The sequence below is a fragment of the Manis pentadactyla genome, chromosome 6 (assembly GCF_030020395.1).
Source record: "Manis pentadactyla isolate mManPen7 chromosome 6, mManPen7.hap1, whole genome shotgun sequence".
Classification (NCBI taxonomy): domain Eukaryota; kingdom Metazoa; phylum Chordata; class Mammalia; order Pholidota; family Manidae; genus Manis; species Manis pentadactyla.
The window spans coordinates 57,792,880-57,810,678 of NC_080024.1; the positions used below are offsets into that span (position 1 = coordinate 57,792,880).

The 17,799-nt window shown below is 44.5% G+C and overlaps 1 protein-coding gene across 1 annotated transcript; it reads right to left on the bottom strand.

Moving 5' to 3' along the window:
- Nucleotides 1-5,346: 5,346 nt before the first annotated feature.
- LOC130684178 (uncharacterized) lies at nucleotides 5,347-10,137 on the bottom strand. Its single transcript, XM_057504326.1, is given in 4 exon segments — nucleotides 5,347-6,482; nucleotides 6,579-7,637; nucleotides 7,640-8,939; nucleotides 9,958-10,137. Coding segments are annotated over 4 exon segments (3,675 nt in total).
- Between the last annotated feature and the right edge of the window lie 7,662 nt (nucleotides 10,138-17,799).

Sequence of the window (17,799 nt, forward strand, 5' to 3'; positions counted from 1 at the left end):
CTTCTTCCTCCTTCCTCCACAAAAGAAGTAAATGACCACAGCCATGCTGACTTTGAGGAGCAGGGGTGCTGATTGCCCTGACAGGTCATGTGAAGCCTTCCCCAGAAACTTCCTAGGGACTGATAGGGAAGACAAGGCTTCCATGCAAAGAGATCTGTGACCCCCAAGAGCTCCTTTAGGAAGAGAGGGGCTGGGTAAGACAAGCATGAATGGGAGTCCAAGAGACAGGGGACCCCCGTGTGAACCGGGTGACTCCACATGGAGGACAGCCCCCTGGAGCAGGCAGGACAAGGGCTGGAGGAGGTCTGAAACCTCCACAACACCCTCCTCAACACCAGCCCTGGGCAGGCAGCCCCAAGGTACCAGGAGGCTCCTTGCGGTGACAGGTGCCTGGACTGGGGGACAGGTCAGTACAGGTGCTACAGGGTTGAGCTTGCATCCAGAGGTTTGGCCTGGGAGAACTGGGAGGGGTCATGGGCAACAGCCTAGATTTGCAGGAGCTGGGAGCATCCAGCTGCCTGGGAACTAAGAGACCTGTTTTTATGTGCATCGAATGTTAATGAGAGGGTGAAAGGAGAGGGAGGGGAGACATACATTTCAGAAGTTGATGGTACAAAAGAATGGATCTTAATGATTAGGGGAAACCACCAGAAGATTAGAAATAAAATATAGAACTTCATTCCAGCAAAACAAACTTCCATTTCTCCAGTGGAAGGCAGAAAAGGCAGTATGAGACAATAGAAGATAGACTGTATGTATCAATCTTTGCCCTTGGTTCCTGTCAAAGGGCTCCAGAAACCCTTGTAATTTCCTGGGTGATAAATATGTCTTTTTTTTGAATGAGGTGACTCTGAGTGGGCTTCTGGATGACTCCTGGATGAAGGCTCATCACCAGAAAGATCAAATCACAATTAGAAGAAGCCTAATTCTCTGGAAAGGGGAAGGGGCTGGAAATGCAGTTAAAATAACTTATCATACCTTCGTGATGAAGCCCTCATAAAAATCCCCAAAATACAGAGTTCAGAGAGCTTCCAGGAGGCTGAACACATCTACATATCAAGAGGGTGATGCACCCAACTCCACAGGGAAAGAAGGTCCTGTGCTTGGGACCCTACAGACCTTGCCCTACGCATCTCTTCACCTAGCTTTCATTTGAATCCTTTATTAATTGGTAAACCGAAACGTTTGCCTGAGTTCTGTGTGCAGCTATAGCACATAATAAATCCAAGGGGGAGGAGGTCATTAGTCTGGTTTGTGGCCAAGTTGGATGGGCATTGTGAGTAACTCGGAGATCTCCTACTTCCATTTGGCATCTGAAGTGAGGGGGAATCTCATGGGACTAAGCTGGAAAGAGAGTGTCAGAATTGAGTTAAACTGTAGGGCACTTAGCTAAGTGTCACAGAATTGTTTGGTGTTGGCAGGAGGGAATCCCGCATATTTGGTGACAACAAATGTTACCAAAAATGAGGTGCTCTATGTGAGAGTGAATGGGAGAAATGCAGGAAGACTGAATGGGGGGAAATAATATTTTTAAGTGTAGAGTAGCTAAGAAATAAAAATAAGACAGAAAAAAGTTTTAACAGCTATTTCTAAAAAAATTAAATGGATAAAACAATCAAAATGATCTAGAAATAGGTGTGTACAAAAGATACACTTAAAATAATAGAATACAAAAAGGTAGGATTTAGCAACATAAGAAAGCTATCCTGGATTTTATGAGCCATAAGAAATCAAGAGAAGCATTTTAATATCTGAGAAAATTTAATTCAAGGTGAAAAGCATCAGAAAAGATAAAGAGAAGCATAAATACAGGTAAAAGGAATAATTGATCAAGGACAAAAAATGATCAAGAAGGTAAAATGATCATGAAACATGTATATAAAGCAACAAGACAGTGGAGAGTATAAATTATTTCTATTTGTAGATATAACACCCCTTCTCAGAAACTCAAACAGAAGAACTAATTCATAATTAATAATCACAATGAACTCAAACTAAGGAAACTGATTTGGGAATGAGACCTCAAAAACAAAACAAACAGAAAAACCCAGGCTTGAACAGTTTTAGAGATGAGCTCAAATTTTCAAAGAATGAATAATTCCATGGGGGCTAAAGATTTTCAGTATAAAGAATTTATATTGCTGTTGTTTCATATTAGCAAGGTTTTTTAAATGTACTGTAACTACAGAGACAGTATTCTGTAAATTCAATGAAGACAGAGACCAATCTGCCTTGTCTATTTTATCTACAGCATCTAAAACAGTACCTGACACCTTGAGCCCTCAGTAAATACTGGTAGAACAGAAAAGTGAATTCCTAAGGCCCACTTTTCTGTTTAACATGAGATTATTGAAGTCTTTAAACCTCTCTGTGGTAAGCAGAGTAACGGCTCCTCAAAGTTGTGCACTGGCCTAAACCTAAGAATATGTTAGGTTACAATGGTAAAGGCGAATTAAGGTTGCTAGTCAGCTGACTTTAAAATAGGAAGATTGGCAGTGCACCTGGCACTCCAGCAGATGTTTCTTGCCTCAACAGTGTTTAGAAGTAACAGACCCAGGGACTCCCCTTTTCCCAGCCTCCAACCTCCCTCCAATCTCTTTCCCAGTTGTAGCCTTCGGAACTGTCGAACTGTCGGTACCTCCCTGTCTCTGGCCCACAGATAAGGGAGGAGACGCGATGAGATAACAAAGACCTGAAAGGACCAGCCAGGGGACTCAAGGCATAACAGCGCAAGAGTGGTGTTGAGAGGGCACCCTTCGTGTTTATTGAGCAAATACATGTTAACAACAATAGAATTCTGTGTGGGGGACTTAATAGACAACCATTAACTAATTATAACTTAATCCTCCGCAGTCTCCAGTTTCCAGGGGCGCAACGTCTTACAAGGTATTGAAACAGTAGCAAGGGCAATTAGGTTGTTGGATCTCCTCAAAGGAGGACGCCACCCCAATTCACTCACGGAAGACGTCTCTTGATGCAACAAGCAAGAGGACTTTATTCAGGAACCAGCTAGCTGGGGTCCAAGTGTCAGCCCGATGCAGCGGGTTTCAACGAGGACCCCGAGCACTCAAAGGCAGAGGTTTTTATAGCATTTTCAAAGGGACAGTATTTTTCCACAAGCACGTAACAGTGTTTCTCCATAGACACATAAATTTTCAGCTGGCGCCACATCCTGGGGGTTTAGCAAGATAACATCATTTTCTAAGGGTTAGGGTAGCTTAGTGAGATAGGCTTGGTATATATGATTAACTAACTAAAGGTCACCGCCTCCAGTGTCCATGATTGATTAACTTGTTTTTCAAGGCCTTACCCAATTCCAGTTTTTCCCTCTAAGTTACATGTTCAGAAATAATGGCTTCTAGGCCTTTTAAGATGGCTACATTTATGCCATATTTCGGTTTTCACCTAATGCTAGATTCTACATTTCCCCACTTTTTCTTTTGATCATTCCAATCATGGGATGTTCGTTTCTTCTTGCTCTGCTAGAGAATGATATTGTTGCCTCAACATTAGCACTTGAACAGCACTTACTCTTTCTCTAACGAAGGTTACTAACCTGTTTAAAATACAAGGGCCTAAGGTGAGGAGCAATACAAAAATAAGCAAGGGCCCTGCCAGAGTGGATATCAGGGTTGTAAGCCATGGGGATCGAGTAAACCAGGATTCAAATAGACCTTGGCTGGCTTCTCTCTCTCTCTCTTCCTTTGATCTAGTCTTTCTCTGAGTTTAGACATTGAATCTCTTACTATTCCGGAATGGTCTGCATAGAAGCAGCATTCCTCTCTCAGGGCTGCACACAATCCTCCTTCTTTTAAGAACAGTAGGTCTAATCCTCTCCTGTTTTGCTGGACTACTTCAGAAAGAGAGGTTAGGGATTCTTCAAGTTTGGTAATGGATTGTTCTATGGTTCTTAAATCTTCATCAATAGCTGCTCTTAATCCCTCATAATGCTGATTCCCTTGGATAATAGCGGCTGTCCCCGTTCCTACTCCAGCTGCAACTCCTACTCCCAACAGCACAGCTAGAGTCAGCGAGACTGGTTCTCTTCTATATCTCCATCTGGGTTCAAATTCTGTTACAAATGAGAAATCATCATGGTACATCAGCCTAGGCACTAGCTGGACCATAATACAGAAATCACGGGAGGAATTGAAGGCAGAGGTAGAGACACACGGGGTCAGTCCAGTATTACAGGCCCACCACCCCTCGGGAGGAGGGACTAGATACCTGTTTTCTCCTGAGGAAGCTACAGGTATGGTCTCATTACATAAATTCTTATGAGTGGGGGGAACTGTGCCTAGGCATCTCCCTTTTCCAGTCACTTCGGTCAGAGTCAGCTTCTTGTGGCTGCCCCAACTACAGATCTCGTGACTGGTTGTATTGTTAAAGCTGCCTAACAACCCCAATCCTTCATAATAAGGAGGTCCAGAGGAAAAACATAACCAACAAGATTCGGTAGTACCAGGGTTGGTAGTGTTTAAGACCCAGAAAGCCCCCTCAAGAAGGTTGAGGAGGTGTTGTCCGGTGCCAGGAAAGGGGGTTACTTGGCCAGGGGTGGGGACGGCGGAAATGATGGCAGAGTTCACTGGTGGAGCTAGGGTCGGCTCTGGGGCTGGGGTTGGGAGACGCGGCTGACCTTGCAGGATAATATTGGGTCCTACTGGGACAGCCGGGAGAGTCTCCACTCTCAACCTGATATGTAGCACTACTCCATTATCGTATTCATCTGCATAGAGCCGTATTCCCCACTGCCGGCCTTTAATCCACTCAGAGTACTCTTTCGCTGTTTCAGTGAAAGTGACATTGAGGGGATTACAAGCCCCGGTGTTGGCGCACCCTACAGGGTTGCAAAATGGCCTCTGGTAACTCTGGGGTGTCCTTCCTGAGTGGTAACAACCGCACGGGCGTTGATGCCCCCTAGTTACTGTGACAAGGTCCCAGGAGGAGGAAGGCTTCCAATAGGTATCTCCAGTGGTTTCGCACCCCCACTCTTTACAGTAGAAACTTTCAACACTGCCACACTTTTTCTGTTCTTTTCTCGTAGGTCTCTCTCGAGGACACACGTAAATAGGAATCTTACTCAGTTTGCATCTAGTATTAGGTCTCGCACAGCCAAACACTCTTCCCCCTAGCCCATTTATACTATTCCAGTCATCTAGCTTTATAGGTAGATTAGGGGCAGTATATTCTGGGATGTCCCATGTGTCTAAGCCTGCAGCTAAATGGCAGATGTCAGGGTGTAGAGTAGGCCACCATGTCCCAAGGGGGGCTGTCTTGCTAACACTCCACATGACATCCCCCGTTTGGGAAAGTACTTGCCATGTCAGCAACCTGGGTTCATGGGGATTAGGGTTCTGGTGGGCTGGAGGTAGCAGGAGTAACAGAATTACCACTGATAGCATGTTTTCTCCTGCACAAACGAAGCTTAAGTGGCTTATCAGTCCGAGTTACTCGCCAATCCGGGTTCGGCTGGTGCGCTTTCTTCAGATGTGATGCGTGTACCCAGGAGGAGATGCTGTCCACTTTCACGGCTCTGGGGGTGGTCAGGAGGACGATGAAGGGTCCTTTCCACCGAGGCTCAAGATTTCCCATTCGGTGTCGTCTCACGTAGACAGAGTCTCCCACCTGGAACTGATGGGGCACTGAGAAGTCCTCTGGCCGATAGGCTTCCCGGACGGAGGCCCACACTTCTCTCTGTACAACTTCTAGGGCCCGTAAACTTTCAAGCAGAAACTTATTAGTTACACATTCAGGGGATGTATGGAGGTGAGCCGATTTGAGCGGAGCCGGGGCCCCAAACATTATCTCAAAGGGTGTTAGTCCAAAACGGCCGGGGGTGTTTCTAACTCTGAATAAGGTGAAGGGAAGGAGGACTAACCAATCACATTAACCAGTCTCTATGGATAATTTAGTTAAGGTCTCTTTTAGAGTTCTGTTCATTCTTTCTACCTGTCCTGAGCTCTGGGACCTGTATGCACAATGCAATTTCCAATCTGTCCCCAGGATTTTGGCCAATCCCTGACTCACCTGGGCAACACAGGCAGGACCATTGTCAGAGCCGATTACCTTTGGGATTCCGAACCTAGGAAATATTTCTTCAAGAATCTTCTTGGACACTGTCTGAGCTTTCTCGGTCTTGGTAGGGAAAGCTTCTGCCCATCCTGAAAAGGTATCTAAAAAGACTAAAAGGTACTTATGTCCATACTTGGCAGGCTTAATTTCAGTGAAGTCAACTTCCCAGTAAGCTCCCGGTCGATTTCCACGAAGCCTTTTCCCACTTATTACCTGATGTTTATTCACATTTACTAATTGACAAGGAACGCAACTTCTCACCACCTCGTCTGCCATCTCTCCTAAACCAATGATGTGATAAGGAGAGTTCCGGGCCAGGGCTTTTAGGTTCTTGGCTCCCAAATGCGTCAACTGATGTAGTTGCTTTAAGTATTTTCCTGCCTCTTTCTGGGGCAGAATAATTTTCCCATCTCCTGACTCATATGTTCCAAGGGGCGAGGATTTTTGGAATCCCAGCTTGTCCATCCGAGCGAGATCCTCGGGTGTATACTGGAAGCTCTTAATACATGTGGCTTCTGGGTATACCTGGAGGGATAAGATGCTCATTCCCTGGGCTGCTTGTTTTGCAGCTTGGTCTGCCCTCTGATTTCCTTGAGCTATCGGAGAGTCGTTTTTCTGATGCCCAGGGCAATGTATTATTGCCACTTCTCTAGGCCTATGGATGGCCTCCAATAAATCTAAAATTTCTTGTTTGTTTTTAACATCTTTCCCGGCAGAAGTCAATAGCCCTCTCTGTCTATAAATAGCCCCGTGTATATGAGCAGTGGCAAAAGCGTATCGGCTGTCAGTGTAGACGTTAAGTCTCTTACCTTCCGCCATCCTTAGAGCCTGGGTCAGGGCGACGAGTTCCACTCGCTGTGCAGAAGTGCCCGTTGGGAGTCCACTGGCCCACACGATTCGGTCATCGTCTACTACTGCAGCTCCTGCCATCCTCTTACCTCCCATGATGTAACTGCTCCCATCTGTATACCAAGTCAGGAGCCCTGGTCCTTCTAGGGGCTGATCCCGCAAATCCCGGCGGGTCGCTGTTTCCTCAGCCAGAATTTCCTGGCAGGTATGGAGCACTTCTTTCTCCAAATCGGGGAGCAGAGTAGCTGGGTTTAGGATGGCGGGCGGGGCAAATTCCATGCGATCGCGATTCAAGAGCAAGGTTTGGTAGTGAGTCATTCTGGCATTCGACATCCATCTTTCAGGCGGTTGCCGAATTATGCTTTCCAGCGCATGCGGAGCAACCACAGTGAGTTTCTGTCCCAGCGTAAGTTTGTCAGAATCTTTAACTAAAAGAGCCACGGCCGCTACTACTCTCAAACAGGCAGGCCATCCGCTACTTACTGGGTCTAATTTTTTTGATAGATAGGCGATAGGTCTCTTCCAAGGTCCCCATTGTTGGGTCAGCACCCCTCGAGCTACCCCGTTCCGTTCATCCACAAAGAGGACAAACGGCTTAGTCACGTCTGGCAACGCCAGGGCAGGTGCCGACAGGAGGGCCTTCTTAATATCATCGAAGGCCTGCTGTTGTTCAGGTCCCCAAACAAACGGGACTGTCCCTTTGGTTAGGGGATACATGGGGCGGCTAGGGTAGCATACCCGGGTATCCACAGTCTGCAAAATCCTGCCATCCCTAGAAACTCGCGGACCTGGCGTGGAGTAGTGGGAACCAGGATCTGTGTTACAGTCTGCTTTCTGGCTTTGGTGAGCCACCATCTTTTCCCTTCTCTCAAGGAATATCCCAAATAAGTCACTTGTTGTTGGCAGATCTGAGCCTTTTTGGCAGATGCCCTATATCCTAGTTTAACAAGTTCAGTCAGAAGGGCTCCAGTGGCCTCCCGGCAAGTTTCCTGGGTAGGAGCAGCTAACAATAGGTCATCAACATATTGCAACAAAGTTACCTGTGGGTTGGAGGCTCGGTAAAAGGCCAAGTCCCGATGTAGAGCCTCGTCAAAGAGGGTGGGCGAATTCTTGAATCCTTGTGGCAGACGGGTCCAGGTAAATTGCCCAGTGGTTCCTGTGGAGGGATCTTTCCACTCAAAAGCAAACAGCGGTTGGCTATTTTGGTGCAGACGTAGGCAAAAGAAAGCGTCTTTTAAATCCAGGACTGTATACCAGGTGTTTTCCGGAGCCAGGGAATTTAGGAGATTATAAGGGTTTGGCACAGTGGGGTGAATGTCCTGTGTCCTCTTATTAACTTCCCTTAAATCTTGCACTGGTCGATAATCTCCTGTTCCCGCTTTCTTTACAGGCAGCAAGGGAGTGTTCCAGGGTGATTTACATTTTACTAATATCCCCTGCTCCATAAGCCTCTGAATATGGGGCCTAATTCCATCCCTGGCTTCTCTACTCATGGGATATTGTCTCACAGTGACTGGCGAGGCTGAAGCTTTTAATTCTATGACCACGGGGGGCTGATTCACAGCAAGCCCCATACCCGCCCTCTCTGCCCAGGCCCCTGGAAACTGGTCAAGCCACTCCTGGCCAACTCGGGAGGGTTCTGGTTTCTTAAAGAGGCAGTATTCATCTTCTAATCTCATGGTCAGGACACTTAGGCTCAAAGGTTTTTTCTCCTGATTAGTCACTTGAGTTTCTTCAGCTTGGAAGGATATTTGGGCCCCTACTTTGGTCAAAATGTCTCTTCCTAACAGGGGTGTGGGGCACTCCGGTATGACAAGGAATGAGTGGTTTACTCGTCCCACTCCTAAGTCTACTGTTCTTCGGGTAGTCCATGCATATTGTTTCTGACCCGTAGCCCCGAGCACCCAAGACTTTTTGCCAGAGAGGGGGCCTTTTGCTTGGGTCAGTACAGAATGTTGAGCACTGGTGTCCACCAGAAACTCAACAGGTTGCCCCTCCACCTTCAGGGTTACCCTGGGCTCGGGGAGTGGCTCCGAGCCCCGTCTTCCCTAATCTTCATCTTCTAGCAGGGACAACACCTTTTTCGGAGGCCTCTGCGGTGGTTTTTTAGGGCATTCTTTTACCCAGTGCCCCTTTCCCTTGCAGTATGCACATTGGTCCTTCTCTAACGGGGGCCGGTTGCCCAGGTGCCCTGCCTTGCTAGCTCTGCCACTAGAGGGCGGGCGTCCCTTACCTTCTACTACCGCGGTCAAAATCCTTGTTAAATTCTTTTCATGCTTCCTGTCTCTCTTCTCCTCTTTACTTTCTCTTTCTTTAATTCCTTCTCTTCTTCAGTCTCCCTCTTATGATAAACTTTCTCAGCCTCTTTTACTAAATCCCTCAACGACAAACCCTGTAAGCCTTCCAATCTCTGAAGCTTTTTTCTAATGTCGGGCGCTGACTGCCCGATAAAAGCAAGAGCCACTGAAGCGCTGTGCTCCTCAGAGGTGGGGTCAAAGGGAGTATAGCACCTGAAAGCTTCCATCAGGTGTTCTAAGAACACTGCGGGTGCCTCAGTGGCTCCCTGACTGACCTCTCTTACCTTGGCCAAATTAGTGGGGTGCCTCGCGGCCCCGCGGAGACCTGCCACCTGAGCCTGGCGATAGATGGTTAGTCGCTCCCTACCTTCTGGGGAATTAAAGTCCCAGTTGGGTCTGGTCAGCGGGAACCCCCTCTCTATATCATGAGGGAGTTGTGATGGTCATCCATCGGTTCCAGGCACGTTCTTTCGCGCTTCCAGGAGGATCCTTTTTCTTTCTTCCGTGGTAAAAAGCACCTGCAAAAGCTGCTGACAGTCATCCCAAGTGGGCTGGTGAGAAAACATCAGGGACTCTATCAGCCCAGTTAGTCTCTGTGGTTCCTCTGAAAAAGGAGGGTGGTTAGCTTTCCAGTTATACAAATCAGCGGAGGAAAATGGCCAATATTGCAGAGGTTGGAAAGGTGGGTCTCCTTCCTCTCCGATGATGGGAGTCCCATAAGACTGGAGAGGAAAGATACCTGGCAGGTCCAAGATGGTCCCTCGGCGACGCTGAGTTCCCTGGGCCCATCCTGGAGCCGGCCCCACTGCCTCGGCACCAGGGGCTGGAGGTACTGGAGGTGCTGGGGCCGGAGGTGCCGGGGCCGGAGGCGCCGGGGCCAGAGGCGCTGTAGGGGCAGGAGGGTAAGGAGGGGGATCATCAACCATGAGCAAATCTTGAGTGTCAGGGTGAATTTTGGCAGTCTCTTTTTCCTTGTTTTGGGGTTGAGCCTGGGCAACTAAGACTCAAGGGTCCATTTTTTTTTGCACCCAGGGTTTTACCCAGGGCGGTGGATTCTCCACCAACTCTTGCCAGACTATAATGTAGGGTTGCTGATCCGTGTGTCCTTGAGATGATTCCTGGAAAACAACAGCTTTCACTGCTAGCAAAATGGAGAGATCGAAGGTCCCCTCCGGGGGCCACCCCACATTAAAGGCGGGCCACCCGGAGGTGCAGAAGGTCTGCCATAATCTTTTCTTAATTTCTACTTACAAATTATGTGCCCTCGTCCTTACTTCTGTCCAATGATCTAACGTCAGACTGAGAGGGGTCGTCACTGTCTGTCCCATCGTCAGTATAACAATTATTAGACAGGTGAAAGACACAGAAAACAGAGACACACACAGATTAGACACACAGCGGCCGCTCCTTGTTTTCCTCAGATTTTTAATCAGAAACCGAAAAGAATCAGAGGGTTGATATTCTTGGCGCCCGAAAATCAACCCTATCTCATCAGATTCACCTTGCCGAAAGAACAGGTGAGAGGCCACCAGGTGTCCTTGGCCCTCTAATCTCCCCGGGGCGTCCCCCAGGGTTGCAGCTTGCGGTACTCCGAGTACGTCTACCGACCGCGGTCTCGGACCCTTTACGGGCTCAGGACGACTGCCAGACAGAGGGTACCCTTCTTCAGAATTCCGACCGGTTGCACTGGAAAACAGAAAACGAGAAACAGACAACTCGACGCGCCGCTAACCTTACCTCCTCCAAGGGCAACTTCGGGAGTGAAGCAGGGTGAGCGCTCGATCCCGGATGAGCCCCCAAAATGTTGGATTTCCTCAAAGGAGGACGCCACCCCAATTCACTCACGGAAGATGTCTCTTGATGCAACAAGCAAGAGGACTTTATTCAGGAACCAGCTAGCTGGGGTCCAAGTGTCAGCCCGATGCAGCGGGTTTCAACGAGGACCCCGAGCACTCAAAGGCAGAGGTTTTTATAGCATTTTCAAAGGGACAGTATTTTTCCACAAGCACGTAACAGTGTTTCTCCATAGACACATAAATTTTCAGCTGGCGCCACATCCTGGGGGTTTAGCAAGATAACATCATTTTCTAAGGGTTAGGGTAGCTTAGTGAGATAGGCTTGGTATATATGATTAACTAACTAAAGGTCACCGCCTCCAGTGTCCATGATTGATTAACTTGTTTTTCAAGGCCTTACCCAATTCCAGTTTTTCCCTCTAAGTTACATGTTCAGAAATAATGGCTTCTAGGCCTTTTAAGATGGCTACATTTTTTTTTTTTTTTTAAATAATTATTTTTTATTGAAGGGTAGTTGACACACAGTATTACATTACATGAGTTTCAAGTGTACAACACAGTGGTAGAACATTTATATACATAATTCTAGGTTCCAGCTATCACCCTAATAGGCTGTTACAATATCTTGACTATATTCCTTATGCTATACATTACATCCCGGTTACTAATTTATTTTACCATTGGAAGTCTGTCCTTCTTTTTTTTTTTTTTTTTTTTTTTTTTGTGAGGGCATCTCTCATATTTATTGATCAAATGGTTGTTAACGACAATAAAATTCTGTATAGGGGAGTCAATGCTCAATGCACAATCATTATTCCACCCCAAGCCTAATTTTTGTCAGTCTCCAATCTTCTGAGGCATAACAAACAAGTTCTTACATGTAGAAGAAATTCTTACATAATGAATAAGTTACATAGTGAACAGTACAAGGGCAGTCATCACAGAAACTTTCGGTTTTGCTCATGCATTATGAACTCTAAACAGTCAGTTCAAATATGAATACTCATTTGGTTTTTATACTTGATTTATATGTGGATACCACATTTCTCTCTTTATTATTATTATTTTTAATAAAATGCTGAAGTGGTAGGTAGATACAAGATAAAGGTAGAAAACATAGTTTAGTGTTGTAAGAGAGCACATGTAGATGATCAGGTGTGTGCCTGTAGACTATGTGTTAATCCAAGCTAGACCAGGGCAATAAAACATCCACGGATGCAGAAGATTTCTCTCAGAACGGGGGGGTGAGGTTCTAAGCCTCACCTCTGTTGATCCCCAATTTCTCACCTGATGGCCCCCCTGCGACTGTGCCTGTCTTAGGTTGTTCCTCCCTTGAGGAATCTTACCCGTCTCTGGCTAACCAGTCATCTTCCGGGGCCATACAGGGAAATGTGAAGTTGGTAAGTGAGAGAGAAGCCTTATTGTTTGAAAAAGTTAGCTTTTTACTTCTTTGCATATTTATGCCCTGTGGCTTCTATGCCCAGCATTTGTCTTGAGGTATCTTTACCACTTGGAAGAATTACGATACTCGGTAAATTTGATATGAGGCACGAATTCTATTTAAGGGTTGTAATTAGGAAGGAAGAAGAAAAGCTATAGAAGTAGCAGGCGGAAGAAAACATGGGAAGATTGATTATTTCTTTGATATATCTTCTTGTAGAGTAACTTCAGCATGTATAGGTTTTAAGCTACTACTTAAATTGCACACACACATTAACATAATAGGAGTATAGTTACATAACCAAAGCATATCTGTAATTACCAGCCATCTCCAGTGAAACCAAGAAAACCAGTTAGGCACCTTAGGCATTTGTGAAAACTTATCTATGATATGGTGGATATTGTCCAAATGAACTTGAACAGTCTGAGAGAAATCAGACAAATTAAAACAACCCATTCCTGGGGACTGTTCACATGCCATATGTTCTTTTAACAATAAATAGTTTGTAGTTGTAAGACTTTGGAGCGCTACAATTTGCACTTCTCCAAATTCTTGGTTGAGTTCCAACAGTATAGATCCAGTCCAATTTTGTTGTTTTACTGTATGCACAGGCCAGCTTAGATATCTCCTTCCTCATTCCCATGGCAGGTCCAGGAACTGGTGGGATGAGTGCATCTACAGCTGTAGCAGTGCGTGGATCTTTGTTGGGGTTTTTTGATGATCATCTTCTGGCATGAGTCTTCCAGAGGGTGCAGATGTTGGAAGTTCTTTTTCATATCGTATCTTAGTTCATTTTCGGGGTAGCCCAATTAGGCTTTGATCCTCTGTATAAACACAAACAGACCCTTTGCCTACACTTTTATATGCCCTTTATACCCTTGTGTAGAACTCGTTGGAGGTTACCACACAGGAACTGCCCTTTTTTTTTTTTTTTTTTTTTTCTATCACTAATCTACACTTACATGACGAATATTATGTTTACTAGGCTCTCCCCTATACCAGTTCTCCCCTATAAACCCCTTTACAGTCACTGTCCATCAGCATAGCAAAATGTTGTAGAATCACTACTTGCCTTCTCTGTGTTGTACAGCCCTTCCTTTTCTCCTACCCCCCCATGCATGTTAATCTTAATACCCCCCTACTTCTCCCCCCCTTATCCCTCCCTATCCACCCATCCTCCCCAGTCCCTTTCCCTTTGGTACCTGTTAGTCCATTCTTGAGTTCTGTGATTCTGCTGCTGTTTTGTTCCTTCAGTTTTTCCTTTGTTCTTATATTCCACAGATAAGTGAAATCATTTGGTATTTCTCTTTCTCCGCTTGGCTTGTTTCACTGAGCATAATACCCTCCAGCTCCATCCATGTTGCTGCAAATGATTGGATTTGCCCTTTTCTTATAGCTGAGTAGTATTCCATTGTGTATATGTACCACATCTTCTTTATCCATTCATCTATTGATGGACATTTAGGTTGCTTCCAATTCTTGGCTATTGTAAATAGTGCTGCAATAAACATAGGGGTGCATCTGTCTTTCTCAAACTTGATTGCTGCATTCTTAGGGTAAATTCCTAGGAGTGGAATTCCTGGGTCAAATGGTAAGTCTGTTTTGAGCATTTTGATGTACCTCCATACTGCTTTCCACAATGGTTGAACTAACTTACATTCCCACCAGCAGTGTAGGAGGGTTCCCCTTTCTCCACAGCCTCGCCAACATTTGTTGTTGTTTGTCTTTTGGATGGCAGCCATCCTTACTGGTGTGAGGTGATACCTCATTGTAGTTTTAATTTGCATTTCTCTGATAATTAGCGATGTGGAGCATCTTTTCATGTGTCTGTTGGCCATCTGTATTTCTTTTTTGGAGAACTGTCTGTTCAGTTCCTCTGCCCATTTTTTAATTGGGTTATTTGTTTTTTGTTTGTTGAGGCGTGAGAGCTCCTTATATATTCTGGACGTCAAGCCTTTATCGGATGTGTCATTTTCAAATATATTCTCCCATACTGTAGGGATCCTTCTTGTTCTATTGATGGTGTCTTTTGCTGTACAGAAGCTTTTCAGCTTAATATAGTCCCACTTACTCATTTTTGCTGTTGTTTTCCTTGCCCGGGGAGATATGTTCAAGAAGAGGTCACTCATGTTTATGTCTAAGAGGTTTTCGCCTATGTTTTCTTCCAGGAGTTTAATGGTTTCATGGCTTACATTCAGGTCTTTGATCCATTTTGAGTTTACTTTTGTATATGGGGTTAGACAATGGTCCAGTTTCATTCTCCTACATGTAGCTGTCCAGTTTTTCCAGCACCACCTGTTGAAGAGACTGTCATTTCGCCATTGTATGTCCATGGCTCCTTTATCAAATATTAATTGACCATATATGTCTGGGTTAATGTCTGGATTCTCTAGTCTGTTCCATTGGTCTGTGGCTCTGCTCTTGTGCCAGTACCAAATTGTCTTGATTACTATGGCTTTATAGTAGAGCTTGAAGTTGGGGAGTGAGATCCCCCCTACTTTATTCTTCTTTCTCAGGATTGCTTTGGCTATTCGGGGTCTTTGGTGTTTCCATATGAATTTTTGAATTATTTGTTCCAGTTCATTGAAGAATGTTGCTGGTAGTTTCATAGGGATTGCATCAAATCTGTATATTGCTTTGGGCAGGATGGCCATTTTAACGATATTAATTCTTCCTAGCCACGAGCATGGGATGAGTTTCCATCTGTTAGTGTCCCCTTTAATTTCTCTTAAGAGTGACTTGTAGTTTTCAGAGTATAAGTCTTTCACTTCTTTGGTTAGGTTTATTCCTAGGTATTTTATTTTTTTGGATGCAATTGTGAATGGAGTTGTTTTCCTGATTTCTCTCTCTGTTGGTTCATTGTTAGTATATAGGAAAGCCACAGATTTCTGTGTGTTGATTTTGTATCCTGCAACTTTGCTGTATTCCGATATCAGTTCTAGTAGTTTTGGGGTGGAGTCTTTAGGGTTTTTTATGTACAGTATCATGTCATCTGCAAATAGTGACAGTTTAACTTCTTCTTTACCAATCTGGATTCCTTGTATTTCTTTATTTTGTCTGATTGCCGTGGCTAGGACCTCCAGTACTATGTTAAATAACAGTGGAGAGAGTGGGCATCCCTGTCTAGTTCCCGATCTCAGAGGAAATGCTTTCAGCTTCTCGCTGTTCAATATAATGTTGGCTGTGGGTTTATCATAGATGGCCTTTATTATGTTGAGGTACTTGCCCTCTATTCCCATTTTGCTGAGAGTTTTTATCATGAATGGATGTTGAACTTTGTCAAATGATTTTTCAGCATCTATTGAGATGATCATGTGGTTTTTGTCTTTCTTTTTGTTGATGTGGTGGATGATGTTGATGGACTTTCGAATGTTGTACCATCCTTGCATCCCTGGAATGAATCCCACTTGGTCATGGTGTATGATCCTATTGATGTATTTTTGAATTCGGTTTGCTAATATTTTGTTGAGTATTTTTGCATCTACGTTCATCAGGGATATTGGTCTGTAGTTTTCTTTTTTGGTGGGGTCTTTGCCTGGTTTTGGTATTAGGGTGATGTTAGCTTCATAGAATGAGTTTGGGAGTATCCCCTCCTCCTCTATTTTTTGGAAGACTTTAAGGAGAATGGGTATTATGTCTTCCCTGTATGTCTGATAAAATTCCGAGGTAAATCCATCTGGCCCGGGGGTTTTGTTCTTTGCTAGTTTTTTGATTACCTCTTCAATTTCATTGCTGGTAATTGGTCTGTTTAGATTTTCTGTTTCTTCCTGGGTCAATCTTGGAAGGTTATATTTTTCTAGGAAGTTGTCCATTTCTCCTAGGTTTCCCAGCTTGTTAGCATATAGGTTTTCATAGTATTCTCCAATAATTCTTTGCATTTCCGTGGGGTCCGTCGTGATTTTTCCTTTCTCGTTTCTGATACTGTTGATTTGTGTTGACTCTCTTTTCTTCTTAATAAGTCTGGCTAGAGGCTTATCTATTTTGTTTATTTTCTCGAAGAACCAGCTCTTGGTTTCATTGATTTTTGCAATTGTTTTATTCTTCTCAATTTTATTTATTTCTTCTCTGATCTTTATTATGTCCCTCCTTCTGCTGACCTTAGGCCTCATCTGTTCTTCTTTTTCCAATTTCGATAATTGTGACATTAGACCATTCATTTGGGATTGCTCTTCCTTTTTTAAATATGCTTGGATTGCTATATACTTTCCTCTTAAGACTGCTTTTGCTGTGTCCCACAGAAGTTGGGGCTTAGTGTTGTTGTTGTCATTTGTTTCCATATATTGCTGGATCTCCATTTTGATTTGGTCATTGATCCATTGATTATTTAGGAGCGTGTTGTTAAGCCTCCATGTGTTTGTGAGCCTCTTTGCTTTCTTTGTACAGTTTATTTCTAGTTTTATGCCTTTGTGGACTGAAAAGTTGGTTGGTAGGATTTCAATCTTTTGGAATTTTCTGAGGCTCTTTTTGTGGCCTAGTATGTGGTCTATTCTGGAGAATGTTCCATGTGCACTTGAGAAGAATGTATATCCCGCTGCTTTTGGATGTAGAGTTCTATAGATGTCTATTAGGTCCATCTGCTCTACTGTGTTGTTCAGTGCTTCCGTGTCCTTACTTATTTTCTGCCCAATGGATCTATCCTTTGGGGTGAGTGGTGTGTTGAAGTCTCCTAGAATGAATGCATTGCAGTCTATATCCCCCTTTAGTTCTGTTAGTATTTGTTTCACATATGCTGGTGCTCCTGTGTTGGGTGCATATATATTTAGAATGGTTATATCCTCTTGTTGGACTGAGCCCTTTATCATTATGTAGTGTCCTTCTTTATCTCTTGTTACTTTCTTTGTTTTGAAGTCTATTTTGTCTGATATTAGTACTGCAACCCCTGCTTTCTTCTCACTGTTGTTTGCTTGAAATATGTTTTTCCATCCCTTGACTTTTAGTCTGTACATGTCTTTGGGTTTGAGGTGAGTTTCTTGGAAGCAGCATATAGATGGGTCTTGCTTTTTTATCCATTCTGTTACTCTGTGTCTTTTGATTGGTGCATTCAACCCATTAACTTTTAGGGTGACTATTGAAAGATATGTACTTATTGCCATTGCAGGCTTTAAATTCGTGGTTACCAAAGGTTCAAGGTTAGCCTCTTTAGTATCTTACTGCCTAACTTAGCTCGCTTATTGAGCTGTTATATACACTGTCTGGAGATTCTTTTCTTCTCTCCCTTCTTGTTCCTCCTCCTCGATTCTTCATATGTTGGGTGTTTTGTGCTGTGCTCCTTCTAGGAGTGCTCCCATCTAGAGCAGTCCCTGTAAGATGTTCTGTAGAGGTGGTTTGTGGAAAGAAAATTCCC